This window comes from Lepus europaeus, chromosome 1 (genome assembly GCF_033115175.1).
Source record: "Lepus europaeus isolate LE1 chromosome 1, mLepTim1.pri, whole genome shotgun sequence".
Lineage (NCBI taxonomy): Eukaryota > Metazoa > Chordata > Mammalia > Lagomorpha > Leporidae > Lepus > Lepus europaeus.
In genome coordinates this window covers 75,186,922-75,209,251 of record NC_084827.1, presented here as the reverse complement: position 1 = coordinate 75,209,251, position 22,330 = coordinate 75,186,922, and the positions used below count along the sequence as shown (strand labels likewise).

The window sequence follows — 22,330 nt, the reverse complement described above, 5'->3', positions numbered from 1 at the left end:
CTGGCTCCTGGCTTCAGATCGGCTCAGCGTGCCAGCCGTAGCGGCCATTTTGGGGGCAAACCAACGGAAGGAAGACCCTTCTCTCTGTCTCTCTCTCCCACTAACTCTGCCTGTCAAAAAAAAAAAAAATCCATGAGGCAAATACTAACCTCAGTTTCATTTTTAACTTTTTTTGGTTAAAATTTATTTATTTATTTATTTGAAAATACAGAGAAATGAGGTTTGAGAGAAAGAGAGCTCTTCCATTCACTATTTCATTCCCCTAATGGCCACAATAGCTGGGGTTTTGTCAGGCCAAAGCCAGTACCTAGAAGCTTCCTATGGGGCTCCCATGTGGGTGTAGGGGCCCAAGCACCTGGGCCATCCTCTGCTGCTTTCCCAGGTGTATTAGCAGGGAGCTGGATCAGAAGTGGAGCAGCCGGCACTTGAACCGGTTCCCATATGGGATGCTGGCACTGAAGGTAGAGTTTTAACCTTTTACAGCGACAGCCCCTCCTCAGTTTTACAGATGCGAAAAACTGAAGTCAAACAGGTTACACAACTTCCCCAAAGTTGTACAGCCGGGAAAGGGGAAGCCAAGATTCTAACCAATCCAAGCCGTTAGACTCAAAGCCCATGTGGTATTCATTCCCCATGCCACTCATCCCCATGCTGGTGCTGCCGAAACACTGCATTTGTTTAAATGTTTTTGCATTTGGGTAGGGGTGTATCGACTTTGAAAAAGACAAGGACGTGGGAGGAAGGAGAGTGAAGTATGTCACATGAGGCATTGTGAAAGCCAGTAATAGCATTTGGATTTAATGAGGTGCACGTGTGTTTCTAGGTATACTGTGGTCTCACTAGCCAAGGGCAGCTAATAGCTGTAAAACAGGTGGCTCTGGATACCTCTGATAAAGTAGCTACTGAAAAAGAGTACCGGAAACTTCAGGAAGAAGTAGAGCTTCTGAAAGCACTGAAACATGTCAACATTGTGGCTTATCTGGGGACGCGCTTGGAAGAGAACACTGTAAGCATTTTCATGGAGTTTGTCCCTGGTGGCTCAATCTCGAGTATTATAAACCGCTTCGGGCCATTGCCGGAGATGGTGTTCTGTAAGTATACAAAACAAATTCTGCAAGGCGTTGCTTATCTCCATGAGAACTGTGTGGTGCATCGCGACATCAAAGGGAATAATGTTATGCTCATGCCAACGGGAATCATAAAGCTGATTGATTTTGGCTGTGCCAAGCGTTTGGCCTGGGCAGGCCTAAATGGCACCCACAGTGACATGCTTAAGTCCATGCACGGGACTCCATACTGGATGGCCCCAGAAGTCATCAGTGAGTCTGGCTACGGAAGGAAATCGGATATCTGGAGCATTGGGTGCACTGTGTTTGAGATGGCCACGGGAAAGCCCCCGCTGGCTTCCATGGACAGGATGGCAGCCATGTTTTACATCGGAGCTCACCGGGGACTGATGCCTTCCCTGCCGGACCACTTCTCCGAAAACGCAGCGGACTTCGTGCGCATGTGCCTAACCAGGTAAGAAGCTGGAAACAGGCTGGGGGCATGAATGCCCAGGGGCTGTGAACAGCGGACATCCGCCTTGCAACCAGGGGCCCAGTAAAAGCTCCGTTTTGGTTATGAAATCAAGTAGGCAGTGATTTGGTGCTGAGAAGATCATCACCAGGCAATGGGCGATTGTGCCAGTTGTTGGAACAGGGGGTAGGGAGGCAGGGGGCAGGGGGGGCAGGGCCTCAATTACACATCCTATCAGGCCCTGACGATACTTCCTCAGATCAATGGGTTTGCGAAGTGCGCTAAAGATCTACTTATTCACCACCTGGATGTCTTCCTAGGGACTGGCTCTGGAGAGCTGACATCACCTTGCATTTAAGTTGAAGGGAAACATTTTGAGCCAAAGCAGCAAATCTCAGATTGGAATGTTTCAAGTGTCACGTTGGGGAGTATTTGAGGAAACAGAAAAGCCCTAGAAAATTGCCTGCTTTGCCGTTCCTTATCCTCTCTCATTTCCATGGCCGAAAATTCTGGGTAAAATGTTAGAACGATGAGGAAACATAGAGACAAACTAGTGGTATGGTTTTCAAACTTCGACTCAGGCATCCTGTGCTCTTATGAAATCTGAATTCAGAGACTGAAACATAAAAAAAACCAGAAAGATGGTTCTGGTTAATGTGTGTGTGTGTGTAGTGTGTGTGTAGTGCAGGAGATCGAGTTGTGTTGGGGTTCCTGGACCCCTGTAAGAAGATGAGAGCAAAACAACCCTACCTACTTAGGCAGGCGTGATACCTACCTACAGGACAGCAAGCCTGAGGCCGAACCTTAATTTCCTGTCTTTGAAGGAAGTGTGTGTGTGGTTTCTTATCCCTAGATGAAAACCCCAGTGCCCTGGCTTTTAGCAGGCACATGGGGTATCCCCAAACTCCCAGGAGGTTCATTTTCCCATTCTTTTTCTTTTTTTAAAACGTTTTTATTTATTTGAAAGACAGAGTTACACACAGAGAGAAGGAGAGGCAGAGAGAGAGAGAGAGAGAGAGAGAGAGAGAGAGAGAGAGACCCTCCATCTGCTGATTCTCTCCCCAAATGGCTGCAGCAGTTGGAGCTGGGCCTATCCGAAGCCGGGAGCCAGGAGCTTCTTCCGGGTCTCCCGAGCACCTGGGCCATCTTCCACTGCTTTCCCAGGTGCACTAGCAGGGAGCTGGATTGGAAGAAGAGCAGCTGGGACATGAACTGGCCCCCATATGGGATGCCAGCAGTGCCCGCCACAGTGCCAGCCCCTATTTTCCCTTTTAGAATGACTCTCAGAATCCACAGGTCTCCCTGTCTGCCAGCGGATTTACCTCTCTCCCACCTTGGTCTCCCTCTGAATCTTAAGGCCAGGAACAAGGCCTGCCAGGAACAGAAATGCACTTGAGGAAGCAGAGAGAAATCAGTGTGGATTGGCGTGGCAGTGGGGTCTGGCTGCTGGCACACTGAACATTGTGGGAAGTCAGGCCAAGTTCAACCTTGCTGCCATAGGAGTGAAGAGGGTGGCGCTACAAAGGATTCAGGGTAGAAAATACACTGCAGGCCCCCAGAGCTGGGACTGCTGATGGTGTTGATGCAGTGGGATTGTAGGAGAGGGATTCCAGGACTTGCTGATGGAGGACAGTGATAGGACTTCTTGGTTGTCCTATCAACCAGCTGCGGATAATGGGAAAAATAACAGAAAGTTATGAGCATAGAGAAAAAAGTTGAAAAGGGCCCCTTTCATCGAAAGAGACACTTGAACTATGGAATTAGAGCCTAGGAGAGTCATTAAAATTGGAAGCTCTTATTTAAAATCAGTATCAAGTCAATAATGAGGGGCAGTGAAAAAACCGAGAGGGCCGAGGCGAATGATTTTGAAAGGGTTTGTGGGTAAATCATGGAGTCCTTGTGGACCTGCAGAAAGGAAGGGGGTTGGGGGGAGAGGCGGAGTTGCTCTAAGCTGGAAGAACCAAGCAGGCAGAGTTCCAGCAAGTCTAAGCAGAGACTGTCTCGGGTGGGAGGAGCTAGTACTGCAAATGCCACAGAGGTGACAGGGAGGAGCTCATTTTGTTGGACAGCACTGTTGGCTCATTTACAGTGTTATCTAGAGGACGGTGTCTCCAGGTGAGTGGTTAAGAATTTAGGAGAATAATGAATGTTGGGGGAAAAAAGCTACTGAGCTTGACTGTATTAGCGACAGTGGCAGGAATAGAAGAAATACGGTGGCAGTTAGGCGGCAAGGAGAGGACTTTTAAGAATGAGATTTTGAAGTTAGGAGAAGGGGCCTCCAGATGGTGAGCGGTTTGTGCTTTGAAATAACGCATAAAACTGAAATTTTTTAATTTTAAATTTTTTATTTCCGTTTTTAAAACTTTTTATTTTTACATTTTTATTTCTGTTTTTATTTCCATTTTCACCTTTAAAATGATCCAGTGGTCAATTTGCTTTTAAAGTTATCAAAAGATAGCCAGTTTACCTAAGAGAGTGCCTTGGACATATGGTATCGCAGCTAGCTACTGACCACGTCATTGGTTCGTTAACTGGCTCATTGACTATAATTTCTTGAAGAAGAAAACTAAGCCACAATAGTGCTGACCAGCGGTTTTCCTTTACTTGATGCTCATCTAAGAGTGCTCCAGATTGGATTATTGCAATTAATCACTGCAGTTCATTTCTTTTTCTTTTTTTTTTTTTTAAGATGGCTCTGAGTGCAATGTCTTTTTTTTTCTTAATTAATTTGAAAGGCAGAGTTAGAGGGCCGGTGCCCCGGCTCACTAGGCTAATCCTCCGCCTGCAGAGCCGGCATCTCGGGTTCTAGTCCCGGTTGGGGCGCCGGATTCTGTCCCGGTTGCTCCTCTTCCAGTCCAGCTCTCTGCTGTAGCCCGGGAAGGCAGTGGAGGATGGCCCAAATACTTGGGTCCCTGCACCTGCATGGGAGACCAGGAGGAGGCACTGGCTTCGGATCGGCTCAGCTCTGACCATTGCGGCCATCTGGGGAGTGAACCAGCAGATGGAAGACCTCTCTCTCTTCCTCTCTCTGTAACTCTATCTTTCAAATAAATAAAAATAAATCTTAAAAAAATTTTAAAAGAGCTTGTATACAGAGGAGACTTCAAAAAGTTCATGGAATATACTCATTAAAAATTATTTGATAGATATTGCAGGGAGATGGCAGAGATAGATAGATAGATAGAGAGAGAGAGAACAGAGAGCTCCCACCACTGTTTCACTTCCCAAATGCCCTTAAGAGTAGGGAGTGGGAGCTGAGAAGTCAATCTGAGTCTCCCACATGGATGGCAGGGACCCAAGAGCTCGAGCCATCTCCTGCTTCATTCCAGGGTGCACATTCGCAGGGAGCTGGGGAATTGGGAGCCAGCCAGGACTCAAGCCCTGGCACACCCAGCGATTCCACACGTGATGAGAGTCTCCCAACTGCCATCTTAACTGCCAGGCCGAACACCTGGCTCCACTTTATTTATTTATTTTTTTAAGATTTATTATTTATTTGAAAGAGTTACACAGAGAGAGGAGAGGGAGGGAGAGAGAGAGAGAGAGAGAGAGAGAGAGAGAGAGAGGTCTTCCATCTGCTGGTTCACTCCCCAGTTGGCCACAACGGCCGGAGCTGTGCTGATCTAAAGCCAGGAGCCAGGAGTTTCTTCCGGGTCTCCCACGTGGGTGCAGGGGTCCAAGGACTTGGGCCACCTTCCCCTGCTTTCCCAGGCCATAGCAGAGAGCTGGATCGGAAGGAGCAGCTAGGACTAGAACTGGCGCCCATATGGGATGCTGGCATTTCAGGCCAGGGTTTTAACCCGCTGTGCCACAGTGCCCCCCCCCCCCCTTTATCTTTTAATTCCATTTTCCATGGATGTTTTGAAGTCCTTTGGTATCTTATTTAATTTTCCTAAAGAATTCGGTTTTTATTGTTGTTGCCATGTTATTGACGAGGAGAGTTTGGACCCCTTGCTTAAGTTAAGGACGGAACCCTAGCCTGTCAGAGGCCGTGCCTGCGGTATTAAACTCCGCATCCCAGCCACGCAGAGCTCACGGCAGCCACGTGACACTCTCCTTCTAAGACTTGTTTCCTTCTCAGGGACCAGCATGAGCGACCCTCGGCTCTCCAGCTCCTGAGCCACCCCTTCCTGAAGAGAAGCCACTGAACATCCATCCGGACCGTCTTCCCAGTCCCGCCGTAGATGCTCTGTTATTGCTTCACTGCGGGGAGTGACGGTTAAGGGACCTTTGTTTGCCCACCGGGAATTCAAACTAACCCAACTTAACCAGATCCTGCAGCGTCACTAACTCGGTTTCATTTTAGCTTCCAGAAGCCTTGGGTATAATTACCCATGTGCATGAGAAGAAAATTTTCTTTAAAACAGGGAAACTTATTCCAGTGTTTACACTAGTCTTTCTTGCTTTATACTTTTCCTTTTATTTTTGGCTAATTTCAATGTCATGAGTTTAAAATAAATTGTAAAAACACCTTTTGTTTTCTTGCTTGGTGAGTAGACACTTAATTCTGGCAAAGGAGACGAGGGGAAGGCTAGAAAGTAAATGACAAGAGAGGCCAGATTGCTTACAGGGGCAGCTATCCTAACTTTAAATCGCCCAGGAGTAGCTAAAGGCGTTGGCAGCTCACGATCGAGGGTCCCAGCGCTCCTCAGAACTCTCCCAGGAGTTGGAGCATTTAAGGTGAGGCCACAAACCTGAGGCTGCCTTCCCCGTAATGAGCTGTAGTGTGATTTCAGGACTCCGCCTGTTTGCACACTGAATTAGGTCATTAGCACATCTAGAACTAGCTAAGCCTGAACCAGACTGTAGGATAGGAGCTGGGGATCTGCTGAAGGGAGAGTGGCTCCGCATCGTTTTCTCTCTGCATCTGAACAAAACGTCCTCTGTGAGGTCACTCTTCACACACATTCATTTTCAGAATGTCGGCGAACCTTCCAGAAGTGCGACCTGTCAGGCCTCTTACAAGTCCTTTTCCTTTAAGTGGGTGGGCTAAACATGTTTGCGGAGGTTTCTGTTACTGTTGGCTTCTCTGAAGCTGTAACCACGTTCTTTTTTATTGGCTGCCATCACATCAAGAAGGCACCATTATAAACCAACCGTAGCTGTCCTCCATCACAGGTATCAGACTTTGTCACACTCTTTTAGAAGTTCTGGAAAAACAAACGTGAAATGCAGTCAAGATGAGGTCAAAACAGATTTTACTTTGGCCAGCGTCTAACATTAGGTGGATCTTCGGGGGGTGTCATCTTAATTTCTTTCTCTCAAATTTGCCACTTTTTTCATATTTTGTGAGCAGTTAAGAGATGTGTTCCTTATTTTGCTTTTCTATCAAGACTCAAAATGTAATTTTGTGAAATGAGGGCTTTTTTTTTTTTTCATTTTGAAGACATTCTCTAAAAAATCTGAATGTTATACTGAATTTTGGAGTAGTTTATTGTTTATGTGCAAGCCTTTTAAACTCTGTGGGGAAAAGGCAGGGAGTGGACTTGTTTGTTATGTCCAGATCCCAGGAAGAGACATGAGGCTGGTGTCAAAACCTACCCTCTTGTATTAATACATAAGAAGACTGCTACAACTTTGCAATTAACAGAGTATTTATTTGAAAGGCAGAGCATCCTCCAGGGAGAGACACAGGGAGACACAAACAGAAGGTTCTTTCATCTTCAGGTTTACTCCCCAAATGATGGTTTCAACAACCAAGGCTGGACCAGGCTGAAGCCAGGAGCCAGGAACTCCATCTGTTGGGAACAGGTAAAGAGAGAGACAGAGAGAGAGAGAGAGAGAGAGAGAGAGAGAGAGAGAGAGATTGATTCACTCCCCAAATGGCCCAATGGCCAGGACTGGGCCAGGCCGAAGCCAAGAGCTTCTTCCGGGTCTCCCATGTGGGTGCAGGGGCCAAAGGACTTGGAACATCTTTTGTGGAATACCCAGGTGCATTGCAGGGAGCTGGATCAGAAGTGGAGCAGCTGGGACTCAAACCAGTGCCCATAGGGGATGCCGGTGCTTCAGGCCAGGACTTAACCCATTATGCCACAATGCTGGTGCCCAATGCTGACATTTTCACTAGGCAGGCCTCAGTTCCAAGAGCTTTCTGTTGTTTTTGTGACTCATCCATTTTAAGATATGAGCAGTTGTTTGGTATTACAATCTCCATTACCATTGCTCAGATGTGTGTCTCCACCACAGCCTCCTTTTGGAGAATGTGGGTCTGCAGGGAAAAGGCACGTTGAACTCCGGCTGCTGTCTGGGATGGTAGTATCACTCTGCCTTTACTAGTAGAGAATACTTCTAAGTTCACAGCTAACCAACCTTCTCAAGGCTATCCACCCGATGATCTTTTTTTTTTTTTTTTGTAAGTATGATTTTTAAAAAAGATTATTTATTTGAGAAGAGTTAACAGAGAGACAGGACTGACAGAGAGCTTCCATCTGCTGAGTCAACCCTCAAAATGACCACAAAGGGTCTGGGCCAGGCTGAAGCCAGGAGCCAGGAGGTTCTTCTGGGTCTCCCACATGGGTGCAGGGGCCCAAGTACTAGGCTGTCCTCTGCTGCTTTCCCAGGCACATCAGCGGGGAGCAGGATCATTAGTGGAGCAGCTGGGACTCAAAACTGGCCCCTAGGTGGGATCCTGGCACTGCAGAGTGCAACTTAACCCAGTGCAGCACAGTGCCAGCCCTGGCTTGTCTGACCTGAACGATCCTTTCTTTGCTGCCTCCCAGACTGAGTTTATAAACGATACCAACTGCATCCTGGTTTTACTCAAAATACCATGGAAACACTGACAAATTCACTGACCCACACTGTGATGCTGAGTACTTTAGTAATGGAACTGTGTATCTTGATCTCTATTCCAGGCTCATGCCCCCACAGAACTCAAAGCAGCAGTGTAAAGCGAGAGCAGGATATGTAAGTGTGTGGGCCACACCACATGGAAATATCTGTCACGAGTGGGCCGGAGAGCTGCCTATCGGGGGCTGGAGGGGAGACATGAGAAGTCCCCAAGCGTGATCAAGAGCAGAAGGGCCCCTCCTACATTATCAGTCTCTTTTCTGATACCGAGTGGTGCCCTTACTGCATATACAAAGTGGGCAGTCTGGGTGGAGTTTGGTGTGCCTGAGGCTTTCTGGCACCTCCACATAAGAGTTTAGCTTCCATGTGGCCATCATGACATCTCCTCCTTCCATGGCAAAGTGGATGTATTGGATCTACAGGTAAATGATCAGTTGCAATGCATGACTGGCTACAATTCTAGCTCACTTATCCCTAACTCCCTGCCTGGTTCCCCAGTATCACTTACATGGTGTGAAAAGCTTTCCAGTTTTCACTTAGCAGTACTGCCATCCCCCTCCATGAGCATCACAAACAAATGACCCGAGTTTTCACACACCTGCATTATGCTGTGTCCAAACTCAACCACAGACCCCTTAATCCTCCCAGTAAAATTCAAGAGTACTGCTACAGTGTCTGCTTAGGTATGTTTTAGCGTTGCACTACTGACTCTTCTCAGTGGCTGAATTAGGGGAGTTGCCGTCACACAGGGTTAGCTCTGGCATAGGCAGTGTGGTGGCTCATTGTAGGGGCACTGCCAACAGCCCTGGCTCTTGGTCATCAAGCAGCTCTGAGACTAACCCACTTCACCTGCTCAAGGAGCAGCCAAAAAATCTTTATCACCTGCCAGACCCGGTCTTCAGCTCTTATTTAAGATTTCATTTATTTGAAAGGTAGAGTTAGAGGTCAGTCTTCCATCTGCTAGTTCACTCCTCAAATGGCCTCAATAACCAAGACTGGGCCAGGCCAAAGCCTGGATCCAGGAGTTTCTTCTGGGTTTCTTCTGTGGCTGCAAGGGCCCAAGGGCTTGGGCCATCTCCCACTGCTTTCCCAGGCCCATCAGCAGGGAGCTGGGTTGGAAGTGGAGCAGCTGGGACTTGAACTGGCGCCACATGGGATGCCAGTGTTACAGTGGCAGTTACCTGCTATGCCACACACCAGCCCCTTATTAAATCAGCTTCAAGTAGCTATTTAATTGCAGATGCTGATTTAAAAAAAAAAAAAAAAAAACAACACCCTTTCATGGCAATTCTGACTTTACAGTTCCAGGGGTAGGCAGCATCTATTATTGTTAGTTTTGTGTATGCCGTAACATTGTGAAAACTTGACAGCCAACAGTCCCGAGGAAAGGCAACATACTTCCTTCTGTCAGAGCATCTCGAAGCTGTCAACTACTAAGGCTCATAGTTATCCATAACGCATTCTTGCATTGACTTGAAAAACCAAACTGGTGAGTGCACTCCTGGACAGAGAGGCTCAAGTAAGCTCTCGGCAGTCTGATAAGCACCCTCATTAGTGAGGACCTACATTATTCTGGGAGGTGGTGGGAGGCAGGAATATGCAGATATACTAGTGCTAATACATGTGATGCCTTTCATTACACACCGAAGACAGCCAGGGGAAAAAATAAGCAACACACCTGGATGAACACTGCAGTTAACTCTGCAAAAAGTTCTTAAGTAAAACCAATCAATTTATTCTATGCTAACAGGACAAGTCTTTACTGGTGTAGACAGATTTCCTAATGTGACTTAAAGACACTTATTTTACACTTGGGCTTAAGATGCATTTTAGAGGAAGTAACTTTGTTATTCTCATTCTCTTTTAAAAGTTATTCCAGTCAGTTTTATATTCTCATGAGTGGAAGGTCCAGGAAACCCAGTGGGAAGCGGAGCTTGGATCCAACATTCTTGATGGATAACTCCCCTTCCAGATAAGTAACTACCCTTAGCTTTTATGGCAGTGACCCAGATAAGTGAACTACTCACCTTTTATGGCAGTGACCCAAGAAGTTAAACAAGAAAAGCCTAAAATACTAATCATAATGAATCTATTTTTAAAGTTTTTATTACAGAGCCAAGGAGAAATTTTCATTCTGGTGTTTCACTCTCCAAGTACCTACAACAGCCAGGTCTGGGCTAGGCTGCATATAAGGGCGAGAAACTATTTAGGTCTCCCATGTAGGTGGCAGGGGCCTACGACCCTGCTTCATCATAGATCCAAAGAGGAGGTGGGACCCCCCCCTCCCCAGGAATTCCAACAATAGGTGCACCAAGCAGATCAATAATTTAAAAGTGAATTCTGGGAACAGTAGACATGTAGTAATGCATTCAAGCTTGTTGCAAGGGGACTGGCCCTCTTTATTACATTCAGTATCCCCAATCTATTCTTCAGATGTTCCTAAATCCCAATGATTTTATCTGGCCCTCCCTGACCACTCAAACCATAACCTCACACGAACAGGCACTGACAGTTTGCAGAGGTCAAGGCAAAGTAACTCATTCAAGGTCATTCTACCACTAGGTTGTGACAAGAATGTGGTCCACCTGATCCCAGAGGCCACACTCTGGGCATCTGAAGCTATTTCAATATTAATTGTATCAGAAATCTTACTTCCCACATTTCCCAGGGATCCAAAGTTGTTTCTGATTCACATCAATTCAACAAGACATGTTAGAGCCTTGGATTTCTGGTGTCAATAAACAAATTTTATTAATAATTGTATAGATACTGAGAAGCTGAAATTCAGTGACTGATTCATGCCATACACACATATTCCTGTTTTCAATTCAATTTTCTATCAGCAAGCAACCTATTCAATCGTCCTTGGTGGTGGTGATGGTGGAGTTGGTGGAGGGGTTTGAGTACATTCAGAAAACGAAATCTCAATCACTGGTAACAACAAATGAGCACACACAAAGCAAGTTTTTCTAACCATGTGGAGTGGCTTGAAACACACACATCTTAGTTAAGAATGTATTCCTGACTTAATATAGTAGGAATGTTTCTCTCTCTATCCACTCTGTCAAAAAAAAAAAAAAAAAAAAAAAAGTAGGAATGTACTGTTACTTAAAAAAGGCAACCCAAATTAAACAAACTACTAAACAAGTACCTATATTTAGGGTTTTTAGGTGAGGCTCCCTCCCAAAGCTAGGAAATTAGCCCTCAGAATTTACTTTTGTGATTAATGGATCACAGTGAACAAGTCACTTTTATGACAAAAGATTACTCCTAGCCATGCAGCCTTCAATGTATCTTGCTTATTAAAGTACCCAATCTGTCAGGCAGAACAGATGGTGAATTACAGAACAGAAAAAGGGAAGCCACAGGCAAAAGCCGGCTGGGCCCAAACCGACGATGCGGAGTGAACACAAGCATGCTCTCCATGCTACAGTGCTCTGAGTGCTCCAGCCTCACCTGCGAGATCATCTCTACTAAAGGTGGATGCCGTTTCAAGACAAACTGTTCTTAGAAAACAAGAAAATTTTGTATTTGACTTACATTAGCTACAACAATGGAGCTACTCATTGATTTGAGATATGATCAAAGATCTTAACTTTCAAATTAACCTATCAGACTTGGAACTTGGTACCCCCAGAGGGCAGGGACAGAATGTGCTGCTTTTCCAATGTAACAAACCCTGTCTAAACCAGTGTTGCCTTAAACAAATGGGCAGGAGTCTTGAACTTGGTTAATTTAAGTCTCCCCAGAGTATGGGAGTTGCTGATTCTTCATTTGGGTGAAATGGAGTTAGTGTTAGCAAACCCTACTGCTTCTCAAGAAAGCCTCTTGAGAGAGACTGCCACCATTGAGGAAAATACTAAATCAAATAGATCCTTAACAAGAATGTTCATAATCTTCTCAGCAGACACCCTAAAAATCACCGGGCAAAAATTTAAGGGCAGTAGCTAGTGAGAAACACTACTTTGTTTAGACAAAAACTGGGAAAGGTGAGCTCTTTTAAGAACAATACTGTCTTCCTTTACACTTGTCATCATGCTTAAACAACAAGCAGAACAACCCACCACCCTTACTTCCACAGTAAATGCAAAACCTTGAAGTATCTACTCAACCAAGTTTACTTGCATAATATTAATGCATATAAATGCAGTGGTTTGTTTCTAATGTTGCTTAAGGAATACAAATTTGCAATTAAATTCTCAAATATAAAAGAAATGTGCTTGAAACCTTATTTTAAGGCAAGAATGTCTGGTAACAAAAACATTTTAAATCGGTTCTCTGAAGTAAATGTCAACTAGTCATTTCTTTAGTTTAAAAGGTATCCTACATGATTACAACGTCAGTACAAAGTATTAATATAAGCAGCCCTTCATCACATTCCTGAAGAAACAATACCTCTTGGTAGAAAACTTTCTTTAGTGGACTCTAAACCTAATAGCTTTAACCATAACTAATCTGAATACATAAAAGGAAGATCAAGATGCACAGGTGATCCCTCCCTAAGGTAAACCCAGGGCTGAAGATGTGGCTTTTCAGAACTCAAGTACTTGCAACCTGGAAGCTTTGCAAAGGTTTTACCACTGAAGGACACTGCTGCCATTTTTCTATGCAGACCTCTGAGGATGTTTCTGTGAACAAACACCCCTTGCTTTGGTTCTGAAAATGTATTTTAAAGTAGCTAAGGCAAATATTTAAGGGGCACGAGAGCTCAGTATTAGAAAACTTGTTTAAAGAGGTAGAAGTAAATAAAGCCTGTTTGTGACATGCTTCTGCATAAAGGTAACAAGTCTGTGATCCTGGGAAAACACAACTTAAAAATGAGTCACTCTTTTATAGGATGTTTAATGCTTTTTAATATTTTTTAAAAATCTCATCAAAACGTTATCACCTTAACAGTACTTTGCACATATGGAATTTCATCCCTAAATCTGATGACACTATTTTGGTTTATTTATGGCTACTTACAAGAAGACTCACATTAATCGTGCTCATTCCTCTGAGTCTTTTTCTTTGGTAGAGCCTAATGGGATGAGGCAGATTAACTATTTTACGCAAATGAGATGGTTAAAGCAAATTCATGGTAATATGAATAAGGGTTTTCCTTTAATGGAAATGAAACTTCAGTCTCCACATTTATCTCCACTGTAGTTTTGGAAGCTTAATATCCTGTTCAGAGGTTAAAGAGTTTGAATAGCTCACACAATCCTGTAAAAATTAGAACTGGCTGCCCTTTAATAAATAAAGTAATTGTAAAGAATTACATTTACAGAGTGAAAAGTGAATACATAGCATTTCAAATTCATTTTGGAAGTACTAATAAGTACTGACCCATAACAATATACACTAGCTACCTTTTTAACTGTCCATCATTAGCACCAATAAAGATTCAACAAAATTACCTTTATTCCCACATCTCAAAACAATTCTGCAAATTCTTAGTGAAGTTTAACTATAGTCACAGACCTTAAATATTCACATTGTTTTCTATGTCATACTGAAAATAAGTTCACTACTTTTCTGGATATTCTTTACAAAATCTTATTAAAATTCCTGGTATTACCCCCAATTATACAGTAGCACAACTGCCCTAATGTCATTTCACATGATAGCTCTGTAGAGGTTTCACATCTAAATTACCAAGAACAAACCCCTTCCCCCCCTCATCTTGTACTCAGCTTAATTCTACACTAGTCCTTGGATTATGTACCACTGTAAAAGAACTGCATCAAAATTACCATGTTTGTGGATACAAGATTATGCCATACAGAGCAGTAAAGTTACATATAATGACAGAGAATACTCAAGTTATGCAAGACAAGAACAAACGTTAGGACATGCTAGCTAGGCAAAGGCCCTAGAAAGAGCTCCTAGTATCCCAAGTTCAAATAACATTGACAAAACAATAAACAATTCTCTTAAAAAAAGTAATAAAGCTACTGGCAAATTAGGTAATTACTAAATAAAAGTAAAGCACAAGATCAAACTCTCAATATTTACAACCACAACACACTTGAGTAAAATTACAACTGTGCACGTTATCAGTGGCTTTGTAACAAAAAAATAATTCATATACACAAAGGAAAAAATAAGACAGCTTTTAAGTTCAACAGAACTTGAATCCAACCCATCCCAAAGATACTCAACAGCTCCAAGATTTACCAGAGACTAAAGTAAAGATTAACTGATAAGCAAGAGCTGTATTACTGGTTTGCTTAAGTCAAATTCAAACAAGTCTATAGTTTTATCAGAAGTCAGATGACTGTGCAAACTTGATGTCAACAGGAATATTCTGAGATGTGCAAACAAATGTAAAACCTCCACTAGTGGCTTGTCTGGAGGCTGACCATTTTTTACAGAGCTTCCTGATAACAACCATAAGCTACAAATACAGGTACAATGCACAGTGATCTTTCCTTTTTATTTATTGTTAGAATATAAAAGAATTGAGAGAGCATAGGTATAATTTCATTTTTGTAAGGAAGACTGCATTTACCTGAAAAAGAAATATGGCATCACACACAAACACGCTTCAAGGGAGGAATATATTTAAGAATATGGTGACATTCTGAATGCTAAAAGAAAAGTGATCCCTGTTTACTGGTAATAAAATATGTAGTGTTAAAGTTCTTTAAGAAAAAAACTAACTCTTCACTATGTAAATAAGTCTTTGTGAATTTAGTTTTCAAATCACAGTAATCCACACAACCATTATTAACAGCTCTGTTTTATAGCACTGCAACAAGCCAACAAACATTTAAATGCACTTCACATCAAGAGTATGTAAACTTTTTTTCCTCTTCAAGCCTTCAGAAAACTAGGGGCTATTTCAGTAGCCTATCTGGTCAGAACCGCTGAAGGCAAAAGTTCCATGCCTCACAGTGTAAATGACCATACCATGTGTGGCACTGTACACCCATCTGGTAGTGAAGTGTCCCCCTTCAGTGGCTTCCGGTAAGGCCTAGAGTTTAAGGTTAACATGAAAAAGTGCCACTTCTGTTTTAGATTAGTGATGGACTCTGACAAGAGAAAATAAAGTTATTCTGTATATTGTTATACTTACAAGCAGCTCCAATCCTGAGTATTTATGGTAATATCTAAACATACAAAAATGTATGTACATTTTTCTCCACTTTCTTGTAAACAGTTGTCAGTATACTGTTTTATCCCTTTATCATTGAAACATGCAAATCATACATACAAATATAAATACACAAAAGAAAACAATTTACACTCATTCAAAAGCCAAGCAACAACAAAAAATAGCTACAGTATTCAAATTATAAATAACCAATGCTTGAGGCAGCTTATATTCCTAGAAGCAGCCAGCCATTCATCCTAATGTTCTCAGCTGCAATTGTAGAAATATTGAGTTTTGCACCTTCCATGCTTTTGCAGTATTTATAACACTATCATATGTGGAGATAAAAACTTGTTTACTATAATCTCTTCTTTTCAGAATGAAGAATAAAGCAGCACTTACAAATATTGAAGCAGTGGCAGCAACAGCAGGTGTTACCACTGCTAGATCAGGAGGAAGTTTTCCATTCCAACAATTTTTAAATTAAAAAAAAGTAAAGAAAAAAGTGACCTAAACAAGTGATTACATGTTCATTCCTTGGGCACTGAGCAGCGAGTCCAGCATGTCGAATGTGTCTTTGTAGTCCATATGCTGGCTGCTTGTACTGTACTCATGATTGCCATCAGGACCGTTGGTCTCCACTGGCTTCTTGTCCAGTTTCACGAGCGTGCTGAGATGTCCGTAGCCCACCTGGTATGTGACAGGGGGAGGAGGGGGTAAGGGATGGTTAAAAACAGAGTTGTGAGAGGATATATACTGCTTAACAGAGGAGGAAGAACTAGATGAACTACCTGAACTTTTGGAACTTTTGCTCATTTTGGAGTGATGGTTGTGAGATGCATCATTGACATGCAGCTTCTTCCTTGAAGAACTGGAACTGGAAGAAATGCCATCACTGCTCAGGCCAACAGGACTCCTCAGGACAGTGGGTGGGAGCCCATCAGCACTGTGCTTACTGCCACCGCTGCTGCTGCTGCCACTATGTGAATGGGAATGCTTGTGACTGCTGGTGTGGTGGCGGTTGGAAGGGTGCTCCTTGTGCTTCTCCTTATGGTCTCTGCTGACATGCGGGCTTGAATGCTTGCTCTTCCCACTGCCTTCATCAGAAGAGCTGTGTCTTTCTGAGGACGAGACTTTTATCTTCATCTTCAGCTCTTCTTTGCTGGCCCCTTTGTCAGTGGGCGGTATCGGAATCCGTAACTTCAGCGAGCCACTCTTCTCCTTTTTATCTGCCATGTATTTCTCAGGTTTCTCAGTATTTGTGATGGGAATTTTCATTTTAATGGGAGATGTTACAGAACTGCTGCTGGCTGCCTGTGACTGTCCATGTTTGTGTTGCTGTTCTACCTGGGAAGCTATATAATGATCCCTTACATCAAGATCAAGAGTTTCTAGCTTACGTTTTTCTCTGTATTTATCTAAAGACATTTTCTGAGGAATTATTCCAGGAGTAGCAGAAATTGGCCCATGGTGTTTACTGCTCCCTGTTTTATGAGAATATTCTTGCTTAACAGAATGATCAGAAATTTTGTCAGGTCTGTGATGTAATCCTGAATGCAGTGATACAGAAGGTCCCTGCTGGAAGTTGATGTTGTATTGGCTACCGGACAAAGATGTCTCCTGCTTCTGTGAATAGAGCTGCTCTGTCCTTGCTGATTCTTGATGCTGAGGCCATTCTTGGTGTGATGACAAACTGTATGAGGTACCTGGCATTCCTGTTGCTAGCACTGACAAATTATCAGATGTATGGCTGTCTTGAACAGAAATATTTCCTGAATTTAGAGGTACTGGTGCAGGAAATGCTGATGTAGATGGTTTCTGGAAACTTGGGTTGGTAGGCACACCAGTGACACTATCTACTAAAATGGAATTCTGGACCAAAGATGAACCAAGAAGTGGTGTCTCTGATACTTGTCCATCTACTTTTGGTTTCTTAGCCGCCTGATTAGCCTATTTAAAACACAAAAGGGCAGTGATAGCAAAGGAATTTAATACAACATCTCTTTGCTTATGAACATTCTATATTAAATATACAGAAATAAGACACCTGGGATTCAAAATTTTGTTGCCAGTAAATAAATGTCTTATTTGGAGGCATAATGGGAAGACTATAAAAAGCTGAATACACTGGTTTTAGAATCAGGCACAAATTAAATCTTAGCCCAGGATTTCAGAAAGTAATTTAACTTGTCTAGGCTCTAGCTTCTCCATTTGTAAATTCATTTGAGTATTCCTGACATAATCATTGTGACAATTAAAAAAAAAAAACATATAAAGTACTTAGCAAAGTCCACCGGACATGATAGTTGTATAATCTAGGAATGCATGTAGGTTATGATACACTATAATTATTTATGAGAAAGTTCATTTAACCAAATTCAAATTGTTTAGCTATAAAGTTATTAGATAAGTGACAAATTAATATTGTGTTACATCCTGCCAATTCTCTTACCCTCCAGTTTCGAATCTTCTTCAACCTACTAGGCGTTTTCTCCAATATTTGTAGAAACTCATGTGTTAGCTCTAAAAATAAAATTTAAAATTTAAAACTTAGAAGGTACTTTTAGTATTTAATTCCTCTCAAGGCAATATTAAAAAGGGACTCTAAGAGCTCATCTACTTCAGTTATCCTTATAGTCAACCTTGAGCATATGTAGAAGTAGATACAACTCTGAACTGGTATTCTCAAAGTCTCTGGAAATTGATTAGCACAAAAAATAATCTCTACCAAATAAAAAGTCTCTATTAGGCAAATACAGCAATATTTGTTACAGGCAAGATGTATCAACAGATCCTTAAACATCAGTAAGCAAAATGTTTTACAAAAAAAGGGATATCTGTATAATCCCAATGTGTCTTCCCAGAGATATTTAATAATTACAAAGAAAAACATAATAACTACAGTGGAGAGAGCCAGCAGACACTATCTTTAACCAACTAAGCATGGTTGTCATTTCCTTGGAAAAGACTTATCAATGTGGTATATACCCCTTGCTAAGATGCATGACAAACAGTACAACCTACCATTGAAGTTTTTTTTTTTTTTTTTTTTGCCAAAAATGCATAATTTCTTTCCTTCTTTTTAAAATTTATTTGACAGAGCTACAGATAGTGAGAGGGAGAGACAGAGAGAAAGGTCTTCCTTCCGTTGGTTTACCCCCAAATGGCTGCTACGGCCAGCGCGCTGTGCCGATCTGAAGCCAGGAGCCAGGTGCTTCTTCCTGGTCTCCCATGGGGTGCAGGGCCCAAGCACTTGGGCCATCCTCCACTGCACTCCCGGGCCACAGCAGAGAGCTGGACTGGAAGAGGAGCAACTGGGACTAGAACCCAGGGCCCACATGGGATTCTGGCGCCGCAGGTGGAGGATTAGCCAAGTGAGCCACGGCGCTGGGCCCCGCATAATTTCAATAATGAGAAAACATGAGACAAATCTCACTTCAGGAACACTCTAAAATAAACATCTTCCAAAGTGTCAAGGTTACAAAAGACAAGATAAGACTGAAGAACTGTCACATATTAGGAAACTAACAAGGCTTATCAACTAAATAAAACACAAAATACTAGATTAGGAAAAAATAAGAACATCTGAACTTAATCTGTAGTTTAATAACTAGTATTATACCAATGTTAATTTCCTGGTTTTGGTAATTATATAATATTAGGTAATAATAAAAAAGAAATTCCTCCACCTATACACAATAACATACTTCCTACTAATCAATACTATTAATTTATCAGCAAACTACCCTGGTCATAATTTTTATCAGTTCTCTTAAATTTAGATTTATAATGAGATGATCCATTTTTCCAAAGCAGTGTGGCCAGGATGAATTATAGTTTCGTAACTCAAAATAGTATCACTAATAGTTACTGACCACTCTCAAGATATATATTAACATTAATCAAATGATTTAGAGTATCACTTAGTAATGCCAATAAAACCTCAACAGTGTGGAGGGAACATCTGCCAAGAGACTACAGACTCATTTATTATTCTTAAGCAGTAAATTTCTCTGTAAACTATTCTAGGCAAATTTTAAGACTGACAATAACTAAAAGAATACTGAGTTGGTCTCAAAGAAGCATACAACATGCAAAAATGTCACACTAGTATGTCATATGTTTCAAGCATGAAAGCTATCTAAAATTATCATATGACCCAAAATTTAACTATTAGTTTTTACGGATGTAATTTCCTTGATAATTTCATGGCTGTTCCTTACTAAAAAGTCTCAGGGGGCTTTTTGATCTAGTTAGGATAAAACAAAATGTCTAAACCTCTACTTTTTAATTTGTATAAAAAAAAGGGCAATTTTTTTACTTTACACTAGTAGATGTGGTTAGTAGAAGATACTTTTGAGTCTAACAGTAACAAATTGTTTTTATTAAATTTATTTAACAGCTTAATTGTCAAACACTAAACATATATTAACCTCTTAACACAAATTTTGGTAGACAACAGACACAAAAGCTTGGTTTTTTTCCCCCTTTTCTTAAGTATCCTACTATATGAAGCTCGATAGCAGAGGAACACAATAATCTTTCAAATAATCTAATAAAAAAACGGAGAAATGCAGTATGATGCTTAAAGTAAGAGACCCTTCTCCTTCAATACTAACAAAGAGAACAATCTAAAATACAAAACCACATATAAGGACTCATTCATTAAGTGTAAAAAAGAACCACCTCCCCATATACACCCAAAACCCTTTACAGCTAGGTTGTGGATTATTTAAGTAAACAATAGCAACAATAATTCAGTCATCATGATAAGACTCAGATATATCTTCACACCTTAAATGTTGTTACTTTTTTCTTTTGGTATGTGATTAAAACAAAATAGCTGCTCCACAATATGCTGAAAGTCTTAAATGTGTTAAGTTTACAAGATTCCTATTTCATTTGCTTTGCAAATAATGAACTTGAATTTTTTCAGAATGATGCAGAGGGATCTTTATGGCTCCAGTTATGTCAAAACAATGAAAACCGTTATCTATGACCTAAAAGCAATGGCAGAGTACTTCCTTTTTATGGGCTTTATTTCAGCATCGTGTGTATATACTATTCTGTTTTTAAAAAGATTTAATTTATTTGAGAGGCAAAGTTAGACACACATACACAGACACAGGGAGAGATGAAGGTGGAGGGAGAGTGGGGGAGAGAGAGAAAGCAAGCAATCTATCCTTATTTAAGACTGATAAACTCCTAAACAGCTATTGAATCCCAGTGCTCTGATATGGGATGTCAGTACCTTAACCACTAGGCCTAACTCCCATCCTACAGATCTCTATTTTAAAGAAACATCAAAGATATTACTGAAAAGGCCTCATATCAAATCTACTCACACTTCTCACTTTATGAAACAGTTAACAATAATCTACATTACCTGACTCATGTCCAAGAATCTGCCACCTCTGATAGCTACCTTTTCTTAATTCTCCATCAGAGAAATTTCTTACTGGGAGACTGTAAAATTTTAATTTATAGAACTTATACCCTAATTTTGACTTGTCTATTCATTTTTTTTTTTTTCAAAAGAACTTCAAATGGCCAACAGACACATGAGAAAATGCTCAGGTAGACTAGCCATCAGGGAAATGCAAATCAAAACCACAAGGAGGTTTCACCTCACCCCAGTTAGAATGGCTCTCATTCAGAAATCAACAAGCAGCTGATGCTGGCAAGGATGTGGGAAAAAAGGTACCCCAATCCACTGTTGGTGGGAATGTAAATGAGTACAGCCATTATGGAAGACAGTATAGACATATTTTAGAAAGCTGAAAATAGATATATCATTAGGAATTTACCCAAAGGAAATGAAATCAGCACATCAAAGAGTTATCTGTACCCCCACATTTATTGCAGCTCAAGTCACAATAGCTAAGATATGGAATCAACCCAGATGTCCACTGACTGATGACTTGATAATTATGGCATTTATACATTATGGAATACTACTCAGCTATAAAAAAGAATGAAATGCTGTCTTTTGCAACAAAATGGGTGCAACTGGAAATCATTATACTTAATGAAATAAGCACGTCCCCAAAAGACAAACACCAACTTTTCCTGATCTGTGGTAACTGAGAGTGCCAAAAATATAATGTATAGGCATGAAATTGACACTCTGAATTACTTAGTGAGTATAAAGTAAACTGAAAGTAGATCATTGTAAAATTAAGAGAGGGGATGAAAGAGGGAAGAGGAGGAAGGGTGGGAAATATCACTATGTTCCTAAATCTGTATATATAAATTACATGAAATTTGTTTACCTTAAATAAAAAAATAATAAAAAATTTATTTGAAAGTCAGAGTTACAGAGATGGAGAGACAGAGACTTTCCATCTTCCAGTTCACTCCCCAAATGGCAACAATGGCCAGGGCAAAGCTGGGAGCCAGGAGTCAGGAGCCTCCTCTGGGTCTCCATGTGGGTGCAGGGGCACTTAGTTCATCCTCTGCTGCTTTCCTGAGTGCACTAGCAGGGAGCTGGATTTGAAGTGGAACAGCTGGGACTCGAACCGGCGCCCACAGAGGATGCTGACACTACAGGTGGCAGCTTCATCCACTATGCCGCAGTGCTGGCCCTTTGTCTAATCATATTTGATACCGTAAGGCAACAATGGCACTAAAGAGCACAAAAAGTTTCCTGGAAAATTAGCTTACTGCTTCACATCTTATACCATTAATGCCTGACTTTGGACCTATACTTTTTTTAAAAAAAATTATTTTATTTATTTGAAAGGCAGTGAGAGAGAGACTGGGAAAGATAGGGAGAAAGAGATCTTCCATTCCCTGGTTCACTCCCCAAATAACTGCCACAGCCCGGGCTGGGACAGGCAGAAGCCAGGAGCTTGGAATTCCATTCGAGTCTCCCACATGGGTGGCAGAGGCCCAAGGACTTGGGTCATTGTCCTTTACTTTCTCAGTTGCATTAGCAGGAAGCTT

General features: G+C 41.7%; 2 protein-coding genes across 6 annotated transcripts in view; one reads left to right on the top strand and one right to left on the bottom strand.

Annotated features, from left to right (window-relative positions):
- MAP3K19 (mitogen-activated protein kinase kinase kinase 19) overlaps window positions 1-5,666 on the top strand; it is a 51,100-nt gene extending 45,434 nt beyond the window's left edge. Inside the window, exons 10-11 of the mRNA XM_062199322.1 lie at window positions 824-1,521; window positions 5,600-5,666. Coding sequence (XP_062055306.1) covers window positions 824-1,521; window positions 5,600-5,666 — 765 coding nt within the window. The remainder of the gene's footprint in view (window positions 1-823; window positions 1,522-5,599) is intronic.
- A 5,366-nt stretch (window positions 5,667-11,032) lies between these two features.
- CCNT2 (cyclin T2) overlaps window positions 11,033-22,330 on the bottom strand; it is a 42,431-nt gene continuing 31,133 nt past the window's right edge. For 4 of the 5 annotated variants that reach the window (XM_062185954.1, XM_062185972.1, XM_062185980.1 and 1 more), the window contains 2 exons: window positions 17,838-17,908; window positions 11,033-17,335 (listed from right to left, as the gene is read on the bottom strand). In XM_062185954.1, the coding sequence (XP_062041938.1) occupies window positions 15,908-17,335; window positions 17,838-17,908 (1,499 nt within the window). In that variant the 3' untranslated portion in view covers window positions 11,033-15,907. The remainder of the gene's footprint in view (window positions 17,336-17,837; window positions 17,909-22,330) is intronic. The other variant, XM_062185963.1, reaches the window with a different exon arrangement.